At 35.9% G+C, this 23,922-nt stretch overlaps 1 protein-coding gene across 1 annotated transcript in view; it reads right to left on the reverse strand.

The window, feature by feature from the left end:
* LOC148674707 (metabotropic glutamate receptor 1-like) overlaps nucleotides 1-23,922 on the reverse strand; it is a 90,468-nt gene that overhangs the window by 56,824 nt on the left and 9,722 nt on the right. The window contains exon 3 of the mRNA XM_088625172.1: nucleotides 22,219-22,468. Within this exon, the coding sequence (XP_088481298.1) occupies nucleotides 22,219-22,468 (250 nt within the window). The remainder of the gene's footprint in view (nucleotides 1-22,218; nucleotides 22,469-23,922) is intronic.

A 23,922-nucleotide genomic window follows, 5' to 3' on the forward strand; every position in this document is an offset into this window, starting at 1 on the left:
ATGACTCAGGTTATCTAATATATGTTTTCAGCCATGATATAAATATCAGTTTTCAGCATGAGCTTCTGTGTCAGATCCCTGATGATTTATAAGCTCAGGCACCACATACTGCTGGTGTTCTGGTTTCTTCTGGAGGATCTGAACATATTATTTTGTTTTTGTCTCACGTTTGCTCATATTAATAATCTAAAATTACTTTTATGGCTCTATGATTGAAATATTATATTTTTGAGGCTTTAGGGAAAATTGGACATATAGTTTTGTGTAAAAGTAACCCCCTTATGGTTTTATGGTTTAACATATTTAGATATATTTGACTTTTACCTAGTCCTCACCAAGTCCTGATAGCACATACTGTAAAACTAACCTTTGTGTAAAAATGTAAGGGCACGCCTTGATTCAATTAACAACTCATGCAGCAATTTTCTTGGAGAAAAGGGGATTCCTTGTGGATATCCTTCCATTATAACCATTATCATTAAATCTGATGGTGAAATCATGAAGTCTTACATTTACCATAATGAGAGAGGCCTATAGATCCCTTTATCCCTTGGGTGAGACTAACAAGAACATCACATGATCAGATCTTGGAGAGAAGTTGCTAGGACGGCCACTCCTGGGTAGACTGGTAGTGCTCTTGAATTTTCACCATTTGTAGCTTATTTTTCTTATCATGGAATGATGAATTTGACATTGTTTGGAAATGGCTTTTTTACCCTTCCCAGATTGATAAGCAGCAACAATTCTTTCACTAAGACTGTCATGATTTTCTTTGGATTTGAACATGATGTGTTACCACAAACTTGAGAGCTTGAGACCAAATTGACAATGTTTCTCATTTTACATTCATGTGGAATCACTTCTTGAGGATCTACTAATCATTTGCACATTTTGGAGAAACTGATTCCCTCTTAATTAAGATGGTACAACTAAGGGTGCACTTACTTTTTCATATAAATAGTTTTGGCTGATATTTTAAATACCGACAATTTTTGTATTTTATGTTTTTATCAACTATTAGAAATTGGTGAGGACTAGGTGAAGGTCAAATATACTGTATCTAAATATTTTAACTAAAAAAATGTACTGAACATCAAAATAAACAAGTTGTAACTGCAACAAAAATGACCAGTTATCAGTTATCAGTTACCAATAAATTACAAAATTATTTTGTAAAAAGTACACTGATATTTTATAGAACATAAAGATAGTAAAATTAATGTTTAATTTGTCCTCAACAAGGCTGTCTGCCTTTAAAGTCACAGGCTAATAGTGTAAGTGGCCTCTTGACGGATACAATACAAGTTGTGTATCACTTGCCTGTACCAGGTTGAAGGACAGGCATGCCTGTTTATTGGCCTTTGAGCCCCAAATGCCACTCATAGTTGCAACTCATGCCACAAATGTTCATTGTGACTTGGCAATTGGATGGCAAGTAGGCCATCCATGGAATACGTGCCACATTCTCAATTAGCAAGGAAGCACCTGCTACACAAGCAACATGAGGACATGTGTTGTCCTGCAGGAATGTTATCAGGAAGGGCAGCAAGTGAGGTCCCAGTCCTTGATCAATGTAGAAAACTGTGCAGTCAGGTTTCCTCCAACCACAACATGCCCTTTAGCAAATGCACACACTTAGCCAGACCATCACATGGACCTTCCCATGGAATGGCATGGTGTACACAATAACTACTGAATCATTCTAAAGTCATAAAGCCTTGCTAAAGAGTACTTGTCTCCATTGTTCTTACGTTCATCTAAGGCGACACAGTCATAGCACGTTTCCAATAAACAGTACCAAGGAATGAAGCCTAAGCTTGGCCTAGGCGAACTGGGTGACTGCCAGGGTCTCAAGGCCGCCAGGGAGCCTTCTAAATGTGTAACACAGCATATTTTTTTAATCAGCATATTCAAATGTGAGCCAAAAAAGTTCCCTCCAGTGGCTCTTTCTGTTGCTTCTGTACTAATCTAGGCTGTTTGTTAGTTATAAATTATAATGTTATTAGTTGTCAATGTAAATGTAGTAGTTTATTTCACTGTTGATGTAGTAATTGGTTCTTATCTTTGCCACAAAAGGTGAGAGTATCAGTGCGGTTTCAGCTGCAACAACACCGAATGCTGTTTGTTTAATTTCTGAAAGTAGTAAATGTTGTGATGGTCAATTTTATTAATCTTTGATTACATGAAACATGTAATACCTTTTACTTTTGTTGAGAAAAGAAGAGCAGGATAAGCCATTTCAAAGCAGAGGTACACCATATTATTTGGTTTTGATTCTGTCAGATCCATGTACTGTACCAATCAAATGGTAGAGAAGCCACATTTCCTAACTATCCTGTACATGTTCACTACTTAAGGTGTTTTACTAGACGTTAACAGATTCAGGCTTCACTGTATTACTTTTAATGTTAAAATATGTGTTATCTTCGTAAAATATGTGCTTCCTGATCTTTTTTGTGATTAAGTAAATAAATGTTTCAGCTTAAACAGTAAAAGGTTTAAAGTTACATAATTAATTATTTATTTAATTCTTCTACATACTAAAAAAATTCAGGTGAGAGATGATAGTAGTATATGCCTAAATTATGATCTGGGGGGACCCCTTTTCAAAATCTTGCCTAGGGCCCCCAAAAAGCCTGGACCAGCCCTGGATAAATTAGGTATATTAATTCTTTTGTGAGTTTTTATCTATTGATTTTCAACAGTCTTCACACTCAATATGTTAATGTTAAATCACTTCATCACTTATTTTCAATCAAATGTCATTAATGAAGCAAGTTAATACTCATGCAAGAGGCAAAGCCATTTATGTACATCATTAGCAGTAATTAATTAAGAATTAATGTAAATGATTCCAAAACATTTACTCAATATCCAAATATGTCTACTTCATTTTCCATCTACACACATGCCCTAAACACACATTTGTTCTCAACTGCTTTTTTCTTACCTTTCCTTTTTTGCAAATACATCATGGGTAACTTTTTTTTTGTTCAAAGTTAAAGTCAGTAAAATATTGCTACTGTGAAAATCACTTTATTAACCATATACAATTTCTTGCATCAGGAATTTGTCTTTTTGCAAACCCCAACTTGCTCTCCATGAAACACACAGACAGAGAGAGAAGCTTGGGGTCAGAGTGCAGGGTCAACCCTTTACTGTATATGGCATCCCTGGAGCAGGTGGGATTAAGGGCCTTGCTCAGGGGCCCAACAGAGTAGGATCCCTCTGCCACCCGTGGGATTTGAGCCGGCAACCTTCTAGCCACAGGCGCAGATCCTTAGCCACAGTGCCACCCTGGTGCAGCTCTGCTCTAATCAATGATGGTGACTTGTGGGCTCAGAACAGCCACATTGCTGTTCTCCAGACTGCCAGATTGAGTAGCCTGCTGCAGAAACACTCTACACTGTTTACACTTTAACAGGGAGTGAAGTCACTTTTGTAACAGGCTTTATTCTACTGATCCCTGTTGTAACCTGAAATGTCTGCAGTACTTCTCAGTCAGCATCTCAAATCACACATTTTCTTTACCTTCTCTTTCTTCCCAGTTTCCCAGATTGAAAACCATAGTAATTTAATTCAAATCAAATAAATTAGCGGTAGAGTTTCCTCTACTGATTGAAATATGTCACGATTGTAGTCCCTCCTCCTTAAGGGCGCTCCGGCTCTTTCACTTTGGATTTAATTCTGTGCACCTGACCCCTGTTCCCAGTCCACCTTAAAAGTCAGGCGCTGACGTTCATCCTGGCTCTGCATCTGGTTTCCGCATTGTGCGAGTCTGGGACCTGGAAGCGCCTGGTCCCGTTAAGGTTTTAACCTCTGTCCCCGTTCCCTGTCCACCGGTTCTGACCCTGTTCCTGTTTGAATTCCCTTTTGGATGGATCACCTGGCTATGGACTTTCTTGCGTTTTTGGATTCCCTCTATGGATTACTTTTGGATTGTTTGCCTCGGCCACACCTCCCCGTGCACCAGCGCACTTTGGACACGAACCCCATTTTCATCCCCGTATTCCTGCATGACTTTTTCCTAGTGTTTCCCCACGTCTTCGGATTGTGTCGTCCGCATAGGGTCCGAAAAGAACTGATCGTTACAAAATAATTGTTAGCACTAGACAAGATCATGTAATATATAACTTAAAATTCCTCAAGATCAGATCTTTGGGATTCTAAAAGGATATAGGCTGGTACTGAATATTTCAGCTTTTAGTTTTTCTGCATGATTGCAAGAATGGACTTTTATCACTGTACATTATGTGTAGAGAGTCACTTACTTCGCCTAAGTAAATTGAAGAGATAAGCATCACTAGTCCACATGATAACTAAATGTTCCCTCTGGCGTAGGGATTTAACAAGGATGGAAAATGTGGGATTTTGTTATTTTTGGTGCTATCAACCAGAAATGAGCACAACTAATGGTAATCCAGCAGTCTTTCACCAACAAACATTTTTTTTCTCTCGCTCTTAATTATTTTGAAAATTTAGCACATCTTTAAAAGTGTTTCAGAAATGGCGTGTGTTGATGTTTTATTCATGTACCTCCAGTTGGAACTAACAAGTTTGGTCAGGAGATTTTATTTCCGTTATACTTAATGTATTATGCATGTGATTTTTACATTTCTATCACTTTATTTCCACAATAAGAAAATTATGATCCTGACTTTTCTATCAATGGTTTTTATTGTTGTCTTGATTAATAAAAGGTATAAATGGAAACCCATTGATGGACAAAAATGAAAGAAAGATGCTTAAAGATTAAAAATCCTATGAAGAAAAAAGGGAAAGTAAGTCACATATTGTCAACACTTTTGAGTGTCTCCTTCTTCTCCCCCTGTTCTATTTCACACTTTAATCAAACAAATATTCTTCGCTGCATATAAATGTTGCAATAAAGCTAATGGTCAATAGCAATCAAATTCAAGTTACAAATATTTGCATAATGAGAAATGAGCACTTTAATGAGTGCCAGTTCTACAATACCAATGCACAGAAGTATATACATGTAGCTATGTTGTTAAAAATACAGCTCATTAAAATAAACACACACAGACATCTATTTTAAGATCCCAGTTTAGTGGGATTCTTAGAAAACTATTTATAATTATTACTATAATAATAATAATAATAATTAATAATTAATTACTATTGTACTATTGTCTTTACTATTTTACACGGCAGTTAATAGTTTGTGAATGTTAGCAACATAATACATTAAATCAAATAAAACATTCATTATCATCTATATTTATGTATTAAAAGTATTTTTAATAATTATGAAAATCATTTTATATAGAATACTATGTAAGCTGCTTTTTTTCTACAAGGACATATATGGAGAATACATAAAGAGGCATATACTGTATACATAATGCATGTAATGAAAGGGGAATTAAAACAAGTTTGAAAACCAAAAGCTTATCATTTCTACTGTACTGTATATTATTCAAAATCATGCAAATTGAAGTATAAAATCCTCAAAGTTTATATATGTATTAAGTACAGATTGTTTTTTGATATTACAAATTCTTTAGTGCATCTAACTTCGGCTGCTTCCTGAGAAGGCATGTCCACTCTCAAAGTCTGTCAATAAGCACCTTGGATCTGTCACAAGTAGAACCAACTTGGGGCACTCTTCTTCAAGAGGAATTACACCAGATTAAACCATAACCCTTTAATATCATCGATACTTTTTTATTTTTCTGTGTCCCCAAATGTTATAATCTGATTTCATAACTTCCCAGGTAATTGCATTCTGTGGAGCAATTGCTAAGTATTTCTAAACTTAAACATGCGCCTGTCATTTCGGAAACTGTTTACACTTGGTCTTCCAGAATGGATCAAATGCATTACTGGTGCAGATGCAACCAGTCTAATTATACGGCTGCTTACGTATTAAAGAAAACATGCAACAACAGAAGACTATTGACCTGTTTACAAAACTAGGAGTGTAACAAAGGGCTACTTTCTTTCTTCAATGTAATGTAATGAACTGGGTCCCCTCCAATATGTAAAACTCTTTGGATCCTTTGGAATGAAAAGTGTTATAAAAATGCAAAGTGCAATTATTATAGAAAAAAAACAGAATCAAAACATAAAAAACATTTAAAAAACATGTAGAAAATTACTAAATGTAGAGGTAAACTCTTTGTGAGATGCAACAGTGGAAAATACTATTGTATGTTGTCATTTTGTAGTTTGATTTGTGAAAAATAAAAATAATTTAAAAGTACTATTTAAGCAACAACAAAAACTATTAAGCTTTACCGAATGGCAGAAAATAAAATTTCTCCTGATATGTATTTCAAACTTTTTATAGTTTCTTTTTTTACATTCCTTTATGGTTTTACCCATCACTCACTGTTTAACTTTATGGTTTTACCCATCACTCACAAATTAACTTGATGAAAAGATATTCCAGTCTGAAAAATGTTCAATTCTGCACACGTAACAGCTTTAAAAAAAAGTAATTCCATGGTATGACAAGAACCATCTTAAGGGACAAATTTGACACTGTCCCTTATTTTAAGTATTATTCAATACAGGGCTGCTAAGCTTCTGGCACTCATGGCTCTCCTTAGATGTCTGTGTAGAACATGCACATACTGTAAGTAGGGCAATGATGGTACTTTCTATGGGCTTTTCAAAAGAAAACATTAATGTTCATTTATTGAAACAAGCACAAAATCAGACACAGTATGTATTTGCAGTACCTGATATACTGAAAGTCTTTGAAAATGTAAATGTTTACTAAATTATAAGGAAGCTGATGTTGGAGGTAAACCCTCCAGTGCTGTTTCATTTGTCCTTTTTATACTGTACTGGCTGTATTGATGGAAAAACTTGAATATTCCAAAAAATCTCAGGACACTAGATTCCATATCAAATTTAATGTATTTTTAATCTCATGACTTTATTAACCTGTTGACATGGTAGAACCTCAACCTTTACCCTACTACTTAACAACAGAAGGAATAATAAAGGAAAATCTTTTTCAGCAGTTTGGTCAAATCTCAATGAATGTGATATAAAGGAAAAACACGTTAAAAGGTTACTTGACATACTGTAACTTAACTGTGCACAGGTGAGGCCGAGGCTGAGAAGACCCCTGAAAGAGATCAAAGTGATCAAACTTCATAGCAGTGATCATGGGGAGATATTCAGTTTCAAGAGCTGAAGATATACAGTAGTTAGCAGATTGAATGCATAAAAGAGGAAAGAAAATTTTGAAGGACAGTCTGGGACACAATGGGAATAGAGTGAGGGCAAAGAAGGGTAAGGAACAAGAAGTCCAAAACTCGAAAGCAGGACTGCTGTGTGTACTTGAAGTGGACTGGGCTCACATTTAATGTAAAAACCATAATTTCAGTATAGAATAGTTCAATGATTAAGCACAGCAATTGGGATTCCTTGAAGAGCTGTAAAGAATGTTACACCAATTGAAGGGATAGCCAGAAAAACATTCAATGCTGGAGCTGGCTTAGTTAACGAATCAAGGAGTGACAAGTCACTATCAATTTGTAAAAGAGTAGTACAGTAGGTTGGAAGAATGGCTGTCCTAGATAGGAGTACTGTAGTAGAAACTGTCAGGTTTAAAGGGGAACTGCAACATTATTTTTATATTTTGAGATTAGAAAGAATCAGCATTGATGCGGGTATTTCAAACCACAATAAAAGTAAAATATATGCATTAACTTGCAAAATCTACAATATGCAAAATAGACATATTTCCAGGTACTGTATGTGTAGTGCCATGTTCTGCGATTCAGAATGAGGCAGCAAAACTTCCGGGGAACAAATCTCTTTTAATCCAATAGAAATATTACTTTTGATTTTGAGACAGTTTTACTGAAAAATATTACTTACCTGTTAACTCTGCATACAGATCACATTTGAACATTTCTGCTGTGAAATGTCTGCTGCACAATCTGCACTTCTTTGCCTGTACATCACATTACATTAGGCCTTACTGTGACTAGTGAGCACGAAGGGTCTCTTCATGTCGCAATATGTGGGAACTCGAATGCAAGTTTGCAACAACATGGCAACCTACTGTACTTTCACAAACTTCATCGTTTTGTTCTTAATTTGAAATATGTACAATTGTTCTATAACATCAATGAATTTATTTTGTTACGGAGATTTAATAACTGGTCTGAGAAATTGGGACTGCAGTTCCCCTTTAAAAGGACTTTTACCTTTTTTAGTTTGAAAAGATGGATTTAAAGTAACAAATGAGAAAAATGTATGAGGAGTGGTGTCAAAAGTGATCTGAGAAGGTAATGCAAGCATTCATAGAGATACTGAATTATAGCTTCTAAAAAAGTGTAGAGCTGGCAGGCTCTTAATTTATACAGTACGTAAAAGAGTGGAAATGGACAAAATTCAAATTTTGAGTGGGGAACTACGTCAATGTGTGTTGTCTGCAAAGGAGAGAATAAGGTTGATTCTACGCTGAAAACTACAAAGAAGAAACACAATCACCCAGAGAGAGCTCAACACCTGAACAATGTGTTTCTTCTTTCTGTTCTTCAGCATGGAATAAACCTTCACTCAAACTTCTGTTAAAATACAGTATGCTATTGTTTCATTTACACACACTAGAATTTGACTCATGAATTTGCTTTTTGTGAGGCTTGCGATGAAGAGTTTCATATGCATTGGATAAACACTCATTTGTTTATTCACATAACAATATACTGAGAGGAATTACAAATGGTTACTAATTTTGATTTTTTAGAATTTGATCTCGCGTCTTGGTTCAAAAAAGAAATAATTATATAATACATACAGTATGGGCCTCACACAGGTCACACAGTTATATACACACTATATCCTGTATTAATGTACATATTCTGCTTAAGCAGGGTGCCGGCTATGGGGAAGAAGCTGTATAGAGGCCAAGCGGTTTCTGTTTTGATTGACCAGTAGCGTCTCCTTGAGGCAAATATTTTAAACCGATGTTTTGTTTAAATGATGGTGTCCTGGATGGAGGAGTCATCAATAATCTCTTCTGCTCACTTTTCTACTCGCTTTTCAATGGCAAATGGGAGCCAATAACTGTTTTTGCACAGTGGACAATGCATTGCAATTTGCCCCTAGAACGGACAGACATTTTGTTCAACCAAAAGGTTATAGAAGCTGTGAAAATGCCTTTAATAATGAATGAAAATGAAAATGGACTGGAAAAAACTCAGATTTTTCGGTTGTTACAGGAAATTTCCAGTGTGCTTTCTTGGTAATGCTGGTAACACTTGCATCCCACTTGAGCGTGTTAATGATGGTTACCATGCCACTAGATGATCCAGTTCCTTTCTGTATCAGGTCTCGTTTCCATTGCTGAAAAGCCCAACCTGGTGTCATCTGCAAACTTGAGTAGTTTGACAGATGGGTCACTGGAGGTACATGAATCTGTGATAGTTTTGAGATATTGGAGTATCAGGCGGTCAAAGATTTTTATTATGACAGAATAAGTGCAACTAGTCTACAGTCATTAAAACAAGTCATTTTATCCATCTTGGAAAGAGGGGCAACAACAGAGGATTTGAAGCAGACAGGGAGCCTCACTGTTCCTGTTCTTTAATGATAAGTGTTGAGAAGCAAATTGAAGATTCAGAGTTTTCTGCTGGCTCCAGGGAAAGGGGTTTGGGGTGTTAGGGAGGGTGTGAAGTGTTAAAGGACAAAACAGTTTGCATGAACCATTGTTGAAGAACCTTTGCTTATCAAATCTGCATTAAAACTTGTTCAGTTTGTCTGGTAGAGAAGGGTCAGCTACTGCAAGGGGAGGCTTCTTTTAGTAGTTTGAGATAGCTTGAAAGGCCCCTCCAGACTGTGGATGAAACACTGTTAGAAAACTACACTTCCAGCTGCTTCATATGCAGTATATGGCTTTTCCATGTTTGATTGTTTTGTTGAGATGAGATTTTGCTTTACTGTAGTCCACAATATCTCTGTTCTCCTCCTTGGCTTTGCGTAGGACTAACAAATATTTGCAGCAAGATCAAATGAGATCCTCTCATGATCAGTTGTGGGCAATTCTGCAAGTTTCTGGGGAACAGGCCTGCATCTGCTTATAGTTTATATTGAGCTGCAAACAGCCAATTCAATCCATTCTAGAATTCTTTATTTCTTTTGAATGTAAGTAAACCTTAATGGAATATTATAGTACAATACAATTTTAAAAAAGCATTGTGTTTTCATCAATTATTTTCATGTAATTTTTTTTTATCTGAAAGTAATTTGCAAATTTCAGTGTCCGGTACTAAATCTAAACTTTGGTTATGACGTTTTTGAGAGCATTAAATGTACTGTAACACTCATTTAGGTTAGAAGTTGCAATAGATAAATTCATACAGTAACAAACAGAAAATGAATACTACATTATTTATTTATCAAATTATTATATAGGAACAAGTAAAGATTTGTTCCATGCAGAAAAGAGAAGAAAAGAAGCACAGCATTTCAGCTGTGGAACTGCAGCCTATGCATGCCGACGCAGAAACCTACAGTACTTAAACTTGTATATATAACACTTTTAATTCCTTTAATAAGCATTACAAATCTTAAGGAGGGATCAGTTCCTACTATGTTAATACTCTATTAATGCATTATGTGATAAAAAATAAAGGGACCCTGATCTAGTTCTATAGTTCTGTATCATTTTTGGTTCATAGAAATTATGTCTTTCTTTACATTGTGTCCAGCAGGAGCTGTCCTTTCCACACTAAAGCAGATCACCAAACTGCCAGAAATGTAAGATTTGAAACATGCAGAGGCACTAATAATATGGTGAAAATATTGGATTTATTCACTACACAATGTATTGTGCCTTATTCTTGACAAAGCGAATCACTTTTGCTGGCCTGATTTTAAAACACCAACTTGATTTTACGCAGTTCATAAGAGTCAGGCTCTGTTACAAACAAACCTTATAAAATGTGTTATATTTAAGACTGGAAGTGTTGTACAGTATATGCACCATCATATAAGATTTAAGGTTTTCATGTAATGCACATGAAAAATGTATTTTAAAATTAAAAACATTTTTAAATATTAGAGCTTTACTTTAAAATGAAAACTGGGCTTCACACTAACTTTTATAATTATTCTTATTGAATAATTATACTGAATCATAATTAGTACTATTGCTTGAAAATCTTCAAGACTTGGAACTAAACAATTCCCTTGAAGTCTATACCTGGTCATTCATTTGTGCTTTACATCATATAATCATTCTATGATTATAGACTAAATAATAAAAGCCATTTAACAATTAATCTAAATGTTTGTGGATTGGACAGGTCATTTAAATCTAAGAACAGGAGGCATTTCTTCACCAGTGCTGTGGGAGTATGGAGCAAGAAACCCAGCAACAGTATGCTGCTGAAGCTAAAACAATTTATGGGCTGACAATGCCTCCTTTCATTTGTAAACTTTCTTAAATTCTTATTTAAATTCTTAATTGAAAGTTTTAAACTTCCAACTCTCATAGTACTGAATCATGGAAAAATATATCTGGCCTCTTGCAAGGATTAAAAATGCATGTACTATATACAGTGGGTAATAATAAGAATTGCTGCCACAACGTTATAATCTTATATCAATTGCCATTGAAATAATTAGTGACAGTAACAGTTTTTTGGCGAAACAACTTTATCATTATATACAGTAACATAAAAAGTGAAGGTAGATCATTTTTTAGAGGTGTTTTACAACTGTTAACAGCTTCTTCTAAAAAAGTGGATAGATTTTTTAATGTTCTGTTCACGCAATATTCCAAGGTATGAGCTGAGGTTTTCAAATCACAGTGCTCTGAGAGATCAGGCCATGAAGCAAAACCAGAAATGTATCCTTATATCTTTTACACAAAACCAATGCAATAAGTCTGACATTAATTTAAAAAAAAACAAAATGCAGTTTGACACAGGGTCAATCACAGGGAAGAAAACAAGTAAAATTGTCCTATAGCTTGCATCAGGCAATGACATGGCACAGACCAGGAACAAAACTTTGAAGAGATGCATGGAACATTTCTAGGAAAATTATTAAAAATTTCCCCCAGAAACAGAATCATGTTTTAAATTATTCTTTATATTTAAGCCCTGAAAAAGAAAAAAATATACTTTTTAATTTAATATTAATAAAATAAAATCATTGAAACGTAACTTGCTGAAATTATCATTCCATTGCAAAGTATAGTTGCTATGGAAATATGCAAGTTGGAACAAACCAGACAACAAGGTCTCTTGCATTTCACCTAAAAGGTCTGAGTGTTTTTTATGTCTGTGTGCTGCCCATTTGTGCAATGCACTGCTGTTGATAAATACCATTAAAGAATGTTGCATACGCTTGGAACCTGGCACACAATTGAAGCACCACACTTTTAATGAGATATGCAAATTGATCTTAGAATATTTATAATTCCAGGTTCAGCACATCGTGCACTAATTGTAATTAAACACATTCAGCACATCTACGAGAGGATAAAAATCTCAGCTGGTAAATGGGAATCTCATTTTCAACTCCTTTAGACTATAAGCTTCATTAATGATTTCCAATGAACATTGCAAAGTAAGGGTTTTTCCAGTCTGCAATAGACATTTTCAGTGCCTTTATTAAATGTCTGACTTCTAAAGGCACCTTTTCCACACCATAATTGGCAATGTAATTTACTGTGTTTCAGCCTCCGTGTTTGATTACATTTTTCTCTTACAATTTTCCATGTCTCCAGTGCAATTATGAACGATTTAGAAACATGAGCTGGACACCCCCTTGCTAAGTATTTGATGTCAGTTTTGCTTTTTTAACCACAAACTACATTGCAGGAAACACACAAATGTTTGCACCACACATAAGCACAATTTAAAAGCTCCAATTAACCAGCATGTTGAAATAGGAAGATCATGCAAACTCCACACACAAGGCAGGACCCAGGACTAAGACTAACCGCCATGGAGACCCGCAGCCCCGTAGTTATAATTGGGAAACAGAGAGAGAATTGTTGGTAATAATCTTATTTCTTTCTATGGATCTCCAGGTTATTTCTATGGCATGTGAGAGAAAATCTCGTTGCACACAACGTACTTGTATATACTTGATGTTTAAATTTCTAACGTTAGCCCAACTATTCCCAGTCAATGGCCCAGTGAATGAGGAGTTTGGAATTAAGCCAGTGGATGTGAACTTGTAAAGTGACATAGATGAAAGACTTTATTTCAGCAATCATTTTAAAATCATAGGCAGAGTGAACAGGAAAGGGAAGGCGATGTTACAAGTTTCAATGACTGTTGTGCCCTAACATTACACTGATTCTGAATGGGTTTTTTTCTGATATTCGTGTTAATGCTCTTTGTCACATCTCTTATTTCCGATACAGAGAGTAATCTTCTGAGCAATACTTACAATGTAGACAGAAATGCTGCTTACATTGGATTATATTTACAATATGGCCCATGCACACTTTAGTGTATGGTAAAACAATTCACACTATAAGTGATGTTCTAAAAAATGGTGAAATACAGTCTTATGTAGTTGACACAAATATTCACTTAAAGTAGCTTCTATAAAAAAGGCACTTTAAAAAAAAGGCCATAGGTTTCATTTCATTTTACTTCATTGTCAACAGAAATACTGTACAAAGGCCAGCTTAATCAATTTTCAAACATTCAAATATGCTGTCAGATTTTGAATGCACATCTGAAAGCGTATCTTCAGTACATGAATGAACTGATACTGTACGTCTTCTTTTTATGCACAAGAGTTTCAAATGCAATACTTAATTAAATAAATCCTATACTGTATCTAATGTGAAAAAACAGCAGTACATAAAGGGAGTTACAAACCTTTTCCATCAGAATATAAGACCTTTTTCTAAATAAGACTGTCACAAGAAACTTCAATTTCCTGCATATCCACTGGAAATACCTAAATGAAATGATAGAAGTGGCCAATTAATTTTTCCTAAGTCGAGTTGTCAGCGTACCCATTAGGAGAAGTGCAGTTATTACAGTACAGTACATCTATTAGTAAGTGAGATACAGGTTTGAGAACCATTATGGAACTGTGATTACAACACAAAATGCTTTGAGGTATACTTTGAAACCATACAGCTAGAGTTTAAATCTAAGGATTTCAAAATCAGGAAAACAGACTGCTAAATAATGTCAAAATGTAGAAGAGGAGAGAAGTTATTGTGAGAATTAAGAGAAGTAGAATAGGATAGAATATTTGAAATCCATTGAGAATGGGTGGCAGAATTCTAAAGATATTGTGCTTGTGGCATAGAATAATTTAATTCCCAAATTAAATAAATCACAGAAAGTTTTATATAATAAATAAGAACATTTATAATAAGAAAATAAGCATTTTTACAAAGAACAAGACAAGCACATGTCAAAAATACATTAGAAAGGCCAAGAGACAGTCACTGGAGATAGATTGTTCTTTAGCATTTCATCAGCAAAGGAATGGGAAATGTTTTCCAGAGATAAAACCTTCAGAAGACAAGATAAAAGCAAATGTTTCACATGGATATTTCAGACAGGTATTTGCTGTGAATGAAATTGGCAACCTTTATTGAATAATATCAGTTACAGGAATTAGTGGAACTTAAAATAACTGTGATTCAAGAGTCTTATGGTGATCTACCAGTTATGCTTAAAGCAGTTTGGGATTACATTTCTCAAGGAAGAGTACTCACTCAGGACAGGTGGACTACTCACTAAGTGGATACACAGTAGCAAATGTAGCACGCATTTTCATCCACTTTTAGGAAAAAAGAGTTGAGCAAGATACTGAATTGAACCAATGTCTTACTTCTAAATAAGTACAGTTATGGAGACAAACATCAGAGCCAAACTACATTATCTGTTTGACAGGATTCAGTTGAATACTGCATCTATCCATTTATCCATTTTCTAACTGTTTTATCCAATACAGGGTCGTGGAGGTGCCAGGACCTCTCCCAGGAAGCAACTAGCATAAGGCAGGGTACACCTTGAACAGGTTTTACTGTTTTTGGATTGATAACTTGGAAAAAAGACTGTACAGAAAAGAAGCACAGGCTTAGATTAGAATGATGTAATTAGAGGAGTACCTCATGGATATGTATAAGGACAGCTGCTCTTCTTAATTAACATCAATAATATAAAATGTGGTACACATTTTGACAGGGGATGCATCAGAGATATTTCCAGATGTTCCCTCTTTTAACACCATTCAAATGTACAGTTGTCAGTCACTTTTTCTTTCATGTTATATAATGATTTCACAACAAGAGCTGATCTAGGAAATCTGTCTCGTTGAAATCCTACTGTAAATACAAAACTCAAGCCTTTAAATTATCTGTTGATCAGATCAATTCATCAATAAATCTGGATAAAATAATAGAGTTAATTTTCTGATTCCTGTTTGTTATTGCACCATTTGCCAACATTTGCTTGATACATGCCTGCAGTTGTGAACTTTACAGTTCTGCTAAACGAAATTAACCTTTCTTCCGTTCATAATATGAATACATAATATGCATATTATTAGCATGTAGTATTGGTCAAACATATATAAACACATGTAAGTAATTATCATGTAAAGGAACCAACACAAATGTTACCAGATTCATACTTTTAGATTTTCATTTGACACTTCTTCACTAAGCATTAGAACTGTTCTACAGTAAAGTGGAGACTGACAATGAGTAAAGTTGATCTAATTTTGCAAGCAACATGTTAATGTTATTTAAATTATACAGTATGTGTACACTGAAAGGGTATTCAGCAGGAGCATAACTAGAAATCCCTGGAATACATGCCCAATCACTTGATCCACTGCTCCACTGTATACTGTATATTTGCCCAAGTACAGCAATTTGTATAATTTCTTACGTTTGTATAGTTAACTTGTAATCCCAACTCATATTTATTTCACTTTAATTTCTACTGTAGGTGTGGTTCTAAGTTTGGCTTAATTCTAATATAGTTCAAGTAGGTAGCTGTGTCAGCATGTGTAGGCTGCAAAGGAAAAAGTAAAGGTTTATTCTATGTTGAAAAGAGAAGACAAGAAACGTTTCAGCTGTGGAAACGTTGTTTCTTTTCTTCTCTTTTCAGCATGGAATAAACCTTTACTTGTTCCTTAATTCTAATATGACAATTCAAAAACACAGAAATTGCAAATGTTCTATTATAAAAAATAGCTCTGCTCTTCCAACTGCATATCAGTAAGGACTGTTTTTAATTGAGATCTAATCACCTAATGTCAAAAGCAGAATTACCCTTCTTTAGTATCCTATAGTTAGTGTTATCAACAGCACCTGACCACCACAGTCTTTCAAAAGTTAACACTGCCGAAAATGCTGATGCTTTTGGAGAGTTCATGTCTTGAATATCAAACACAGTTACAGTAGCAACCATCATTATAGCTGCTCTCATGAAAAAAATATAGATCACAACTCATCAACAGATAGCTTTTCTTTAGTGGCCCAGCCTGTTATTATGACTCATGTATTGTGCTTTGAGTCAACAATCCAAAAGCGTTTTTTCTCAGCTCACTTTCTATGCTTCCCTTGGAGGATCTTCTCTCTGAAAAACTGAAAAAGGGCACTGACACACCTTTAAATCCTTTTTTTTCTGCTATATCACAGATTTATCAGGATATCTACCATATAATACAGTATGTCACAATAAAAACATTTTAAACCAAAAAAAATCAGAATTTAATAAACAGATTCATAAACTGATGCAGTAAAAGTCTACATCTCTATTTGAGAGCTTTTAAATTTTTCCAGAGAGTCTTGTAAACTACATACAGTACTGTACATATACCTGTTTTTCTACAAAAGCAGCTTCAACACACTTCTACCAACTATTTGCAGGTGGTGACTTGATTATCACTTTTAACTAATTAGCTGCATATTTACTTTAAAAAATATACATGTAAATATATATTCGAAGGAACATCTTTCCAGGCTTGTGTGGGAGGTAAGAGCAGTACTCAGAATGAATTCTGGGTATGAGTGCTAATTAGTTCTTCATCCAATCACAATGCTACAGAAGACAGACTTCTCTTACAATGTGTTGTTTCACCTTTTTGTTTACATAAAGACAAAGGTATCTGGCTTTTTTACTTTACATGTGGTATATATATATAAATTAAACATTAAAATACTGTACACACCTGTATCAGTGTACATTTTCCAAAATACTACACAGAGAATTAATAAGAACGTTATATCTGATAACAGTGTGTTATGATTATTAATCATGGATTAGGAATTAAGTAAGTTTGGAGAGGAGAGATGTGTCAGTGTGTGAGTTACAGAGGAACAAGCAGAGGTTTATTCCATGCTGAAAAGTAAAACGAAGAAAAATAAGAATATGCCACCACAAGCTAGGCTCCACAGTTGAAATATTGTGATTTTTTTTTCTTTTTGTTATTCAGTGTGGAATGAACATCTTCTTGTTCCTTAACAGGCATAACGTGTCATTAGGGAAGCTGTTTCAGTCCTCTGGGTGATGTAATCTTTTTTGTGAGCTGCAGAAATCCCAAAGTGAAAAAAGGGTAATCATCTAAGTCAACTGAGCATTTCAGAGGAAAATATACAAGCTCTTTATCCTCCTATGCTAATTCAAAGGATATAGATGTGAAGTTAACTTAATTAAGAATTGACAGTTCTGATTGAGCAGTAAATAGAAAAGAGATGGTAATTACAAAATTACCAAAACATATTTGATATAAGTTACAAAAAGAGAGGATTACCACAAATAGCCTAAGCAGGATGATCAGTTAATTAAACTTATTATTAAAATAATCATAACACCCCAAATTGTAAAGATTATGCCAAGAATATACCCACGCTGTTGGTATAATTGGAGGCACCTGAGTTATTTGTTCTCTGGAACAGCTTTGGTGAAATGAGTGATAACTCAGGCACACTGGGTTAAAACAAATATTAATATTGATAATAACACACATTAAGAATACACAACATAAAACACACTCTACTACTGTATTACAGACTAGGCATCTTCGCGGCCTACTTTACATCCTAAACAACCAGAAACACCCCAGACTGCTACCAAGTTTTCAAAGATCCGATACAACACCTACCTGTACCTGTGCACTGGCCAACAAGAGAGATAAACCTGCCTACCAACTAAATGGAATACAACTTACATTTAAATCTCTCTCTATACAGTATAGAAATCTGGACGCTACAACGTGAATGGTAAACCTATATCCCTGTTCTTAAAATGCATCCACAATCCAGGAGAGGCCGTTTTTAACCAAGGAATTCTCCATCTAGGAAATCAGAGTTTCCGAAAAAAATCAGAATAGACTCTCTTAAAAAAGTTCAAATACTGAACTGGAATCTGCTCTTAAAGGCTGATCGGAACTAATAATAATAATTGCTTACACTTATATAGCGCTTTTCTGGACACTCCACTCAAAGCGCTTTACAGGTAATGGGGACTCCCCTCCACCACCACCAATGTGCAGCATCCACCTGGATGAGGCAAAGGCAGCCATAGTGCATCAGTGGGGAGGAGAGCAGAGTAATGAAGCCAATTCATAGAGGGGGATTATTAGGAGGCCATGATTGGTAAGGGCCAATGGGACAGTAGTTACACCCCTACTTGTTTCAAGAAACAGCCTGGGATTTTTAATGACCACAGAGAGTCAGGACCTTGGTTTTACGTCTCATCCAAAGGACAGCGACTGTTTACAGTATAGTGTCCCTATCACTATACTGGGGCATTAGGACCCACATGGACCACAGGGTAAGCACCCCATCTGGCCCCACTAGCACCTCTTCCAGCAACAACCTTAGTTTTTCCCAGGAAGTCTCCCATCCAGGTACTGACCAGGCTCACACCTGTTTAGCTTCAGTGGGTTGCCAGTTGTGAGTTGCAGGGTGATATGGCTGCTGGTGGGTTCTGGTGGCTGCTGGCAGTTTGTGAGTTATCTAATGATTATTCCATATCAATTAATGAGTAGGTCTTCATGACACTTCAGTCGGTATTTACATTTTTGGGTCAGAAAATGACTCTCACCTAGATCTTCACTACACCACTCTAGCTGTAACACTATTCTATGCAAGTAGAAATGGATATTAGAAAACAGTGATGGCTATTTTGTACATTTCTTGGCAATTACCAAACAGTTTCTTGACATTACAAAACAGTTTAGATACCCTACTGATTTGTCATACAAAATTAATGTGATTTTTTACTTTTTGACTGTTCTGCATATTACACCTCACCTCTATCCATCTATTTTTCTTCCCCCTTCATCCAATTCAAAGATGTAGAGGAGCCAGTCTTGGCAAGCAACAGGTGCCAGTCCAGATACACAAAAGGCTAGTTTTCCCAGAGGCCAATTATCTACCAGTACTGTATGTCTTTGGTCTGTGGGAGGAAACCCACATCAACATGGGGAGACCATACCATCTCCACACAGGGAGCATCCCGGGAATTGAACCCAGGTCTACATCACTGAGAGGCAGCAATGCTAACCACTGCACCATTGAGCCACCCTCACCTCATTTTATTACTACCAAAATAATTACGAAGTATTTACCTATTATGATTTTTTGTTACAACTACCTGTCACTAATTGCACCTCATTACCTCATTAATTCTACTCACCTGTTCCCATCACCATTTAAACCATCAGTTCCCACAACACCTTGATTGGTATTGGAGTCTCTAGCTCAACAGATCGCTGCTTGCTCAGTTGCTCTCTCGTGCGTTTACCTGTACCGTTCTTCTGGCTTTTTTACTGTATTCTTGGACTTTCGGATTTCTCTCTTTCTGGATTGCCTTTTTCGGATTTGTTTGCTACCTGGACATCGGCATGGCCCACATAGGGTCCTGCTTTAATTACGGCGTTTAGCCTTAAAACTTTTGTTTCTAGTTAGGCCACATAACAATGATATTCTTTTTTGCCACAGTTAAAGCTTTCAAAATCTGGAGAAATACTGGGTACACACAGAAATGCATTTATTAGTGTGCAAGTTGATAACTTTTTGACACAAAAAATTACATGGAATTAAAAGTAATATAATGTAGAATTTGTGGAAAAAGTGGGTAACAGGATTTTATGAGAATAAAATATTTCTCATGTTCTTACTTAATTTTAATCAATATTAGATCACAAATATTCAGTTTGTATATTTTCATAAGTGCAATAACTACTCCAGTATCTCAAAGTCAGTAGCTTCTGAGTTCAAAATAGAAACTCTCATGACTAACCACCCAATACAGAGCAAAACTGTGTGTCAGTGATCAACAGATCAGAAAGATCAGAATCCTAAAATATCCACAGAAGCTGGGCAATTGTACCAAAATTCTGATTCCTGAGTACTGACAGAGAAGCTTTAATGTTTATCAGAGGACAGGCATTTCTGCTTCTGGATATTTTTAGTTCTACGACTGTCTAACCACCAACACAAAGTGCCCAAATTAAATCTTAAGTTTATCTTAGTGGAGCTTGGTTACCTTTGTACGGTCACTGAGAACTGCTTCGGCTTGAATTGGCGACCTGCACATTTCCAGTAAACATAATAACATTGGACCAACATCAGTCCTTATATTTGGCCAATGTACTTTTGCTCTCAATCAATCAATCAGAATTAGGATTAATGTGAATTTTAATTAACATATAAATGTAAAAAGGATGAGGCACAGGAAGCAAAAATAATACTAACATTTGTCACCAATGTACTACCTCAATCACATGTTACCAGCTGCAACCAGAATCTAACAAAACAAACTAGGGCCACTGTGACCCAAAGCCTGCAGGTTATTTTAGCTGTTAGATCACATCTCTCTCACATTCTCTCCCAGAGGAGCATTTTTCCAGAACAGATTCTCAGGGCTCACAAGCCACAGTATTCTACCCTTAAGGCTTGAAATGCTTTTCAAAAAGCATATTGATGTCTTATTTGCTACTAAGAATTAGATTTAACTAAATTAATTAAAAAATTAAAATCCTTGAGTTCTTATAGTTGTGCTGTATTTGTTAATGTTTGTAAATGCTGTAGACAGTATGAACAACACAAACTTGCAGAGAGGCCAGGAATTGCTTTCCAACTGTTCCTGTTTTCTTAACAGAAGGAATTGTTTGGATTGGCTACTGTAATTGTTAGCACTGGCAACCTAGCCACCTCAGTCATGGTTGAGAAAGTTAAAATGGTCAATTCACCCGATCTCATCTTGCTGTTAAGGGTGTTTTTGCCCACGTGTTTGTGCAAATCAGTAGACTACTGTTCTCTAATTTGTAATGTTTACTTTTTTAACTTCAGTTATATGCTAATAAATACCTTTTGGGGATGATACTCCATTTTGAAATGGAATAATACATTAAGTATGTTAGCCTTGGTAGGATTTTATAATGATATACTGATGTCAAGCAATTAACAAGGAACATTCTCAGTATGGAGACCCATTCCACCACTATGAAATACTATTAAAATGTTGTCTTTTAAAATGGATAGTAAAAATCCTCATGGTGTTTTTCTTAGCAGGACAAGAATTTTAACAGTCATTATAACATACTGAACCCAAGAATATTTTGCTTGATCTCCCCTTTCAAATTCAACATCAGCCCCAATGATGATATTGCAGCAGAGATTCAATGCAAATGAAAAAAAAAGATATGTTTCTGCATCCTTCAGATCCAGTGAACACGTATAAAAAAGCTCCTTCAGTACTGACATACTGAATATTTCATAGAATAAATTAACAGTAACGCATTTAAAAAAACATTCAAAAAGCCATGGGAAGGAAGTCAGCATATTGTGTGAATTTCCATCATACAATGCCACTAATTTACCTTTTTTTTCTGAAATCAAGCCATGTTTCACATTATCTCTTCCATTTCCTATATGTCTGAGACACTCTCATAATTCATATAAGTATCTACTATTTCTGTACCTTATTTAAATAAAATGTTCTGTAGGCTCAACAAATAATTAGAGCCACATTTCTTTAAATGATTGTTAAAACAAATGTGTAACACATACATTAAAATACATGTATCCAGAACAACTGTAAGCACACAATGCTAGAGTGTGGGGTACTTACATTGCTTACAATTGACATACTGTAGGAATCAGTATAGCAAGTCATTCGTCCCTGAGTACCCTAATTCAAAAAATAGAGTGTGGAAATGAAAGAGCACTCTAGAGAGCAGACTAAAAATGAAAAGTTGCAGTTCATGAATATGCCTTACCTCCCAATTAGCAGGAACTCTCCAGCTACACCCAGTCGTCTCATGGCCATCAGTAGCCCCCTCACAGTCATGCCCTCGCAGAAGCAGACCACCACTCTGGCTTTGGGTAGCCTCTCACGAAGCTTGCGCAGAAGCCTGTCGAAGTGCTTCTCTCCAGCATTGCTGTAAATCTTGTCAGAGTGGGCAATGCAGAGGCCTTCCATTGCAGCAAGGTCCTTGAAGGCCTCCATTCCACTCTCCCCATAGTTTCCTAGGAAACAAGAAATTAAGAGTAGTTGAACCTGTTTTCAGTTTCCTAGATAGAATATTTTTTTTACAAAATAACATGAGTCAAATAACCAGTCTGTCATCTATGATTGAAGGGTCGCTTTCCAAATTAAACCAGTTTTACAAATAAAAATGGGCTGCTTTCACATTAGCAGTATGAAGCAAGTCAGTTACATGGTTTTCCACTTCATTTTAAATAATCAACCCAAATGACACCATATTTGAGACACAATAATGCAATATATGAAAATAGCCTTTTAAATATTAAATTGAATGTCTATGTCTTTACAAACAGCAGTCAGATTGTCCAGAAAGCAGGAACTATTAAACCAGCTCACATTTGTGGAACAACTGTGTTGCGTAAAAAAGAAAAGAGAAATAACACACCAAACATTAGCTTCAGTAGATGAGTCCTTAAATCTTACAGTGCTTAAAAAAACAAGTCAACAAAGGTAAACACTTATTTAAACAACAAAACAAAATAAATGAGGTTTTTATACAGTAGGAATGTGCTTATCATCTACTGTATGTCTATTAAAATACAAAAAAAAACCAAAGCACGGGACTCAATGTTATTCAAATAATAATTTAAGGCAAACATCCTTTATGTTTTTCCCCAGACAAAAATAAACAGTGTTCAAATTAGAAGCCATTCAACAAGTAGTGTTTGGGGAGTTTTTGACATGGGTTAAAGGATTTGTCCAGAGCAATGTTCTTTAGGTTGGATTCCTTCCTGAAAGGAAAATAAATGTATTATTTAAAAGAAGGAAACATTTTGACTCACTGCTGTAAATCATTCAGGATGTCACTGGTCAAATAACCTGTCAACAGTGGTGTCTTTCTAGCATGCCAACTAAATGTCTCATTACCTGTTCTATTGCCAGGCATTTCTCTTACTTTTAATTATCTCATTTTTGGCACATAAATGACTTACAGCTTAATATGGTGGTGGCAAACAATTACATGTACCCAGGAGAGGGTTGGCTGAAGGCTGAAGGAGTACAATCTTTCTCATTACTAGGGCCTTGTGGTGTGCTGGACTCTGTAGGGATGCTGTTTTTACCAGTATTTCAGTGAAGGAGTCGGGAATGAAAACAGGGGGCGTGCCCATGGAGCGCTGGTGTTCAGGGGAGGTGTGGCCGAGGCAAACAGTCCAGAAGTGAGTCCAAGGGGGAATCCGAGACGAGGCAGAAGTCCAAAGCCAGGCGGTCCATCCAAGACAAATGGTATTAAAAACAGGAACCAGGTCGGGACCGGCATAGGAACAGGAGCTAAAAACTAAAAACTTGACTTGACAGGTGCTTCCAGGTCCCGCACTCGCCTGGTACGGAAACCAATGCAGAGCCCGGAACAGTGTGACGGTCTGGCTTTAAAGGTGAACTGAAAAGGGGGCTGGAACAGGGAGCAGGTGCGGGAGATAAAGGGAACTTTGTAGTG

This window comes from Lepisosteus platostomus, chromosome 3, assembly GCF_059453375.1.
Source record: "Lepisosteus platostomus isolate fLepPlt1 chromosome 3, fLepPlt1.hap1, whole genome shotgun sequence".
NCBI classification, from domain to species: Eukaryota; Metazoa; Chordata; class Actinopteri; order Semionotiformes; family Lepisosteidae; genus Lepisosteus; species Lepisosteus platostomus.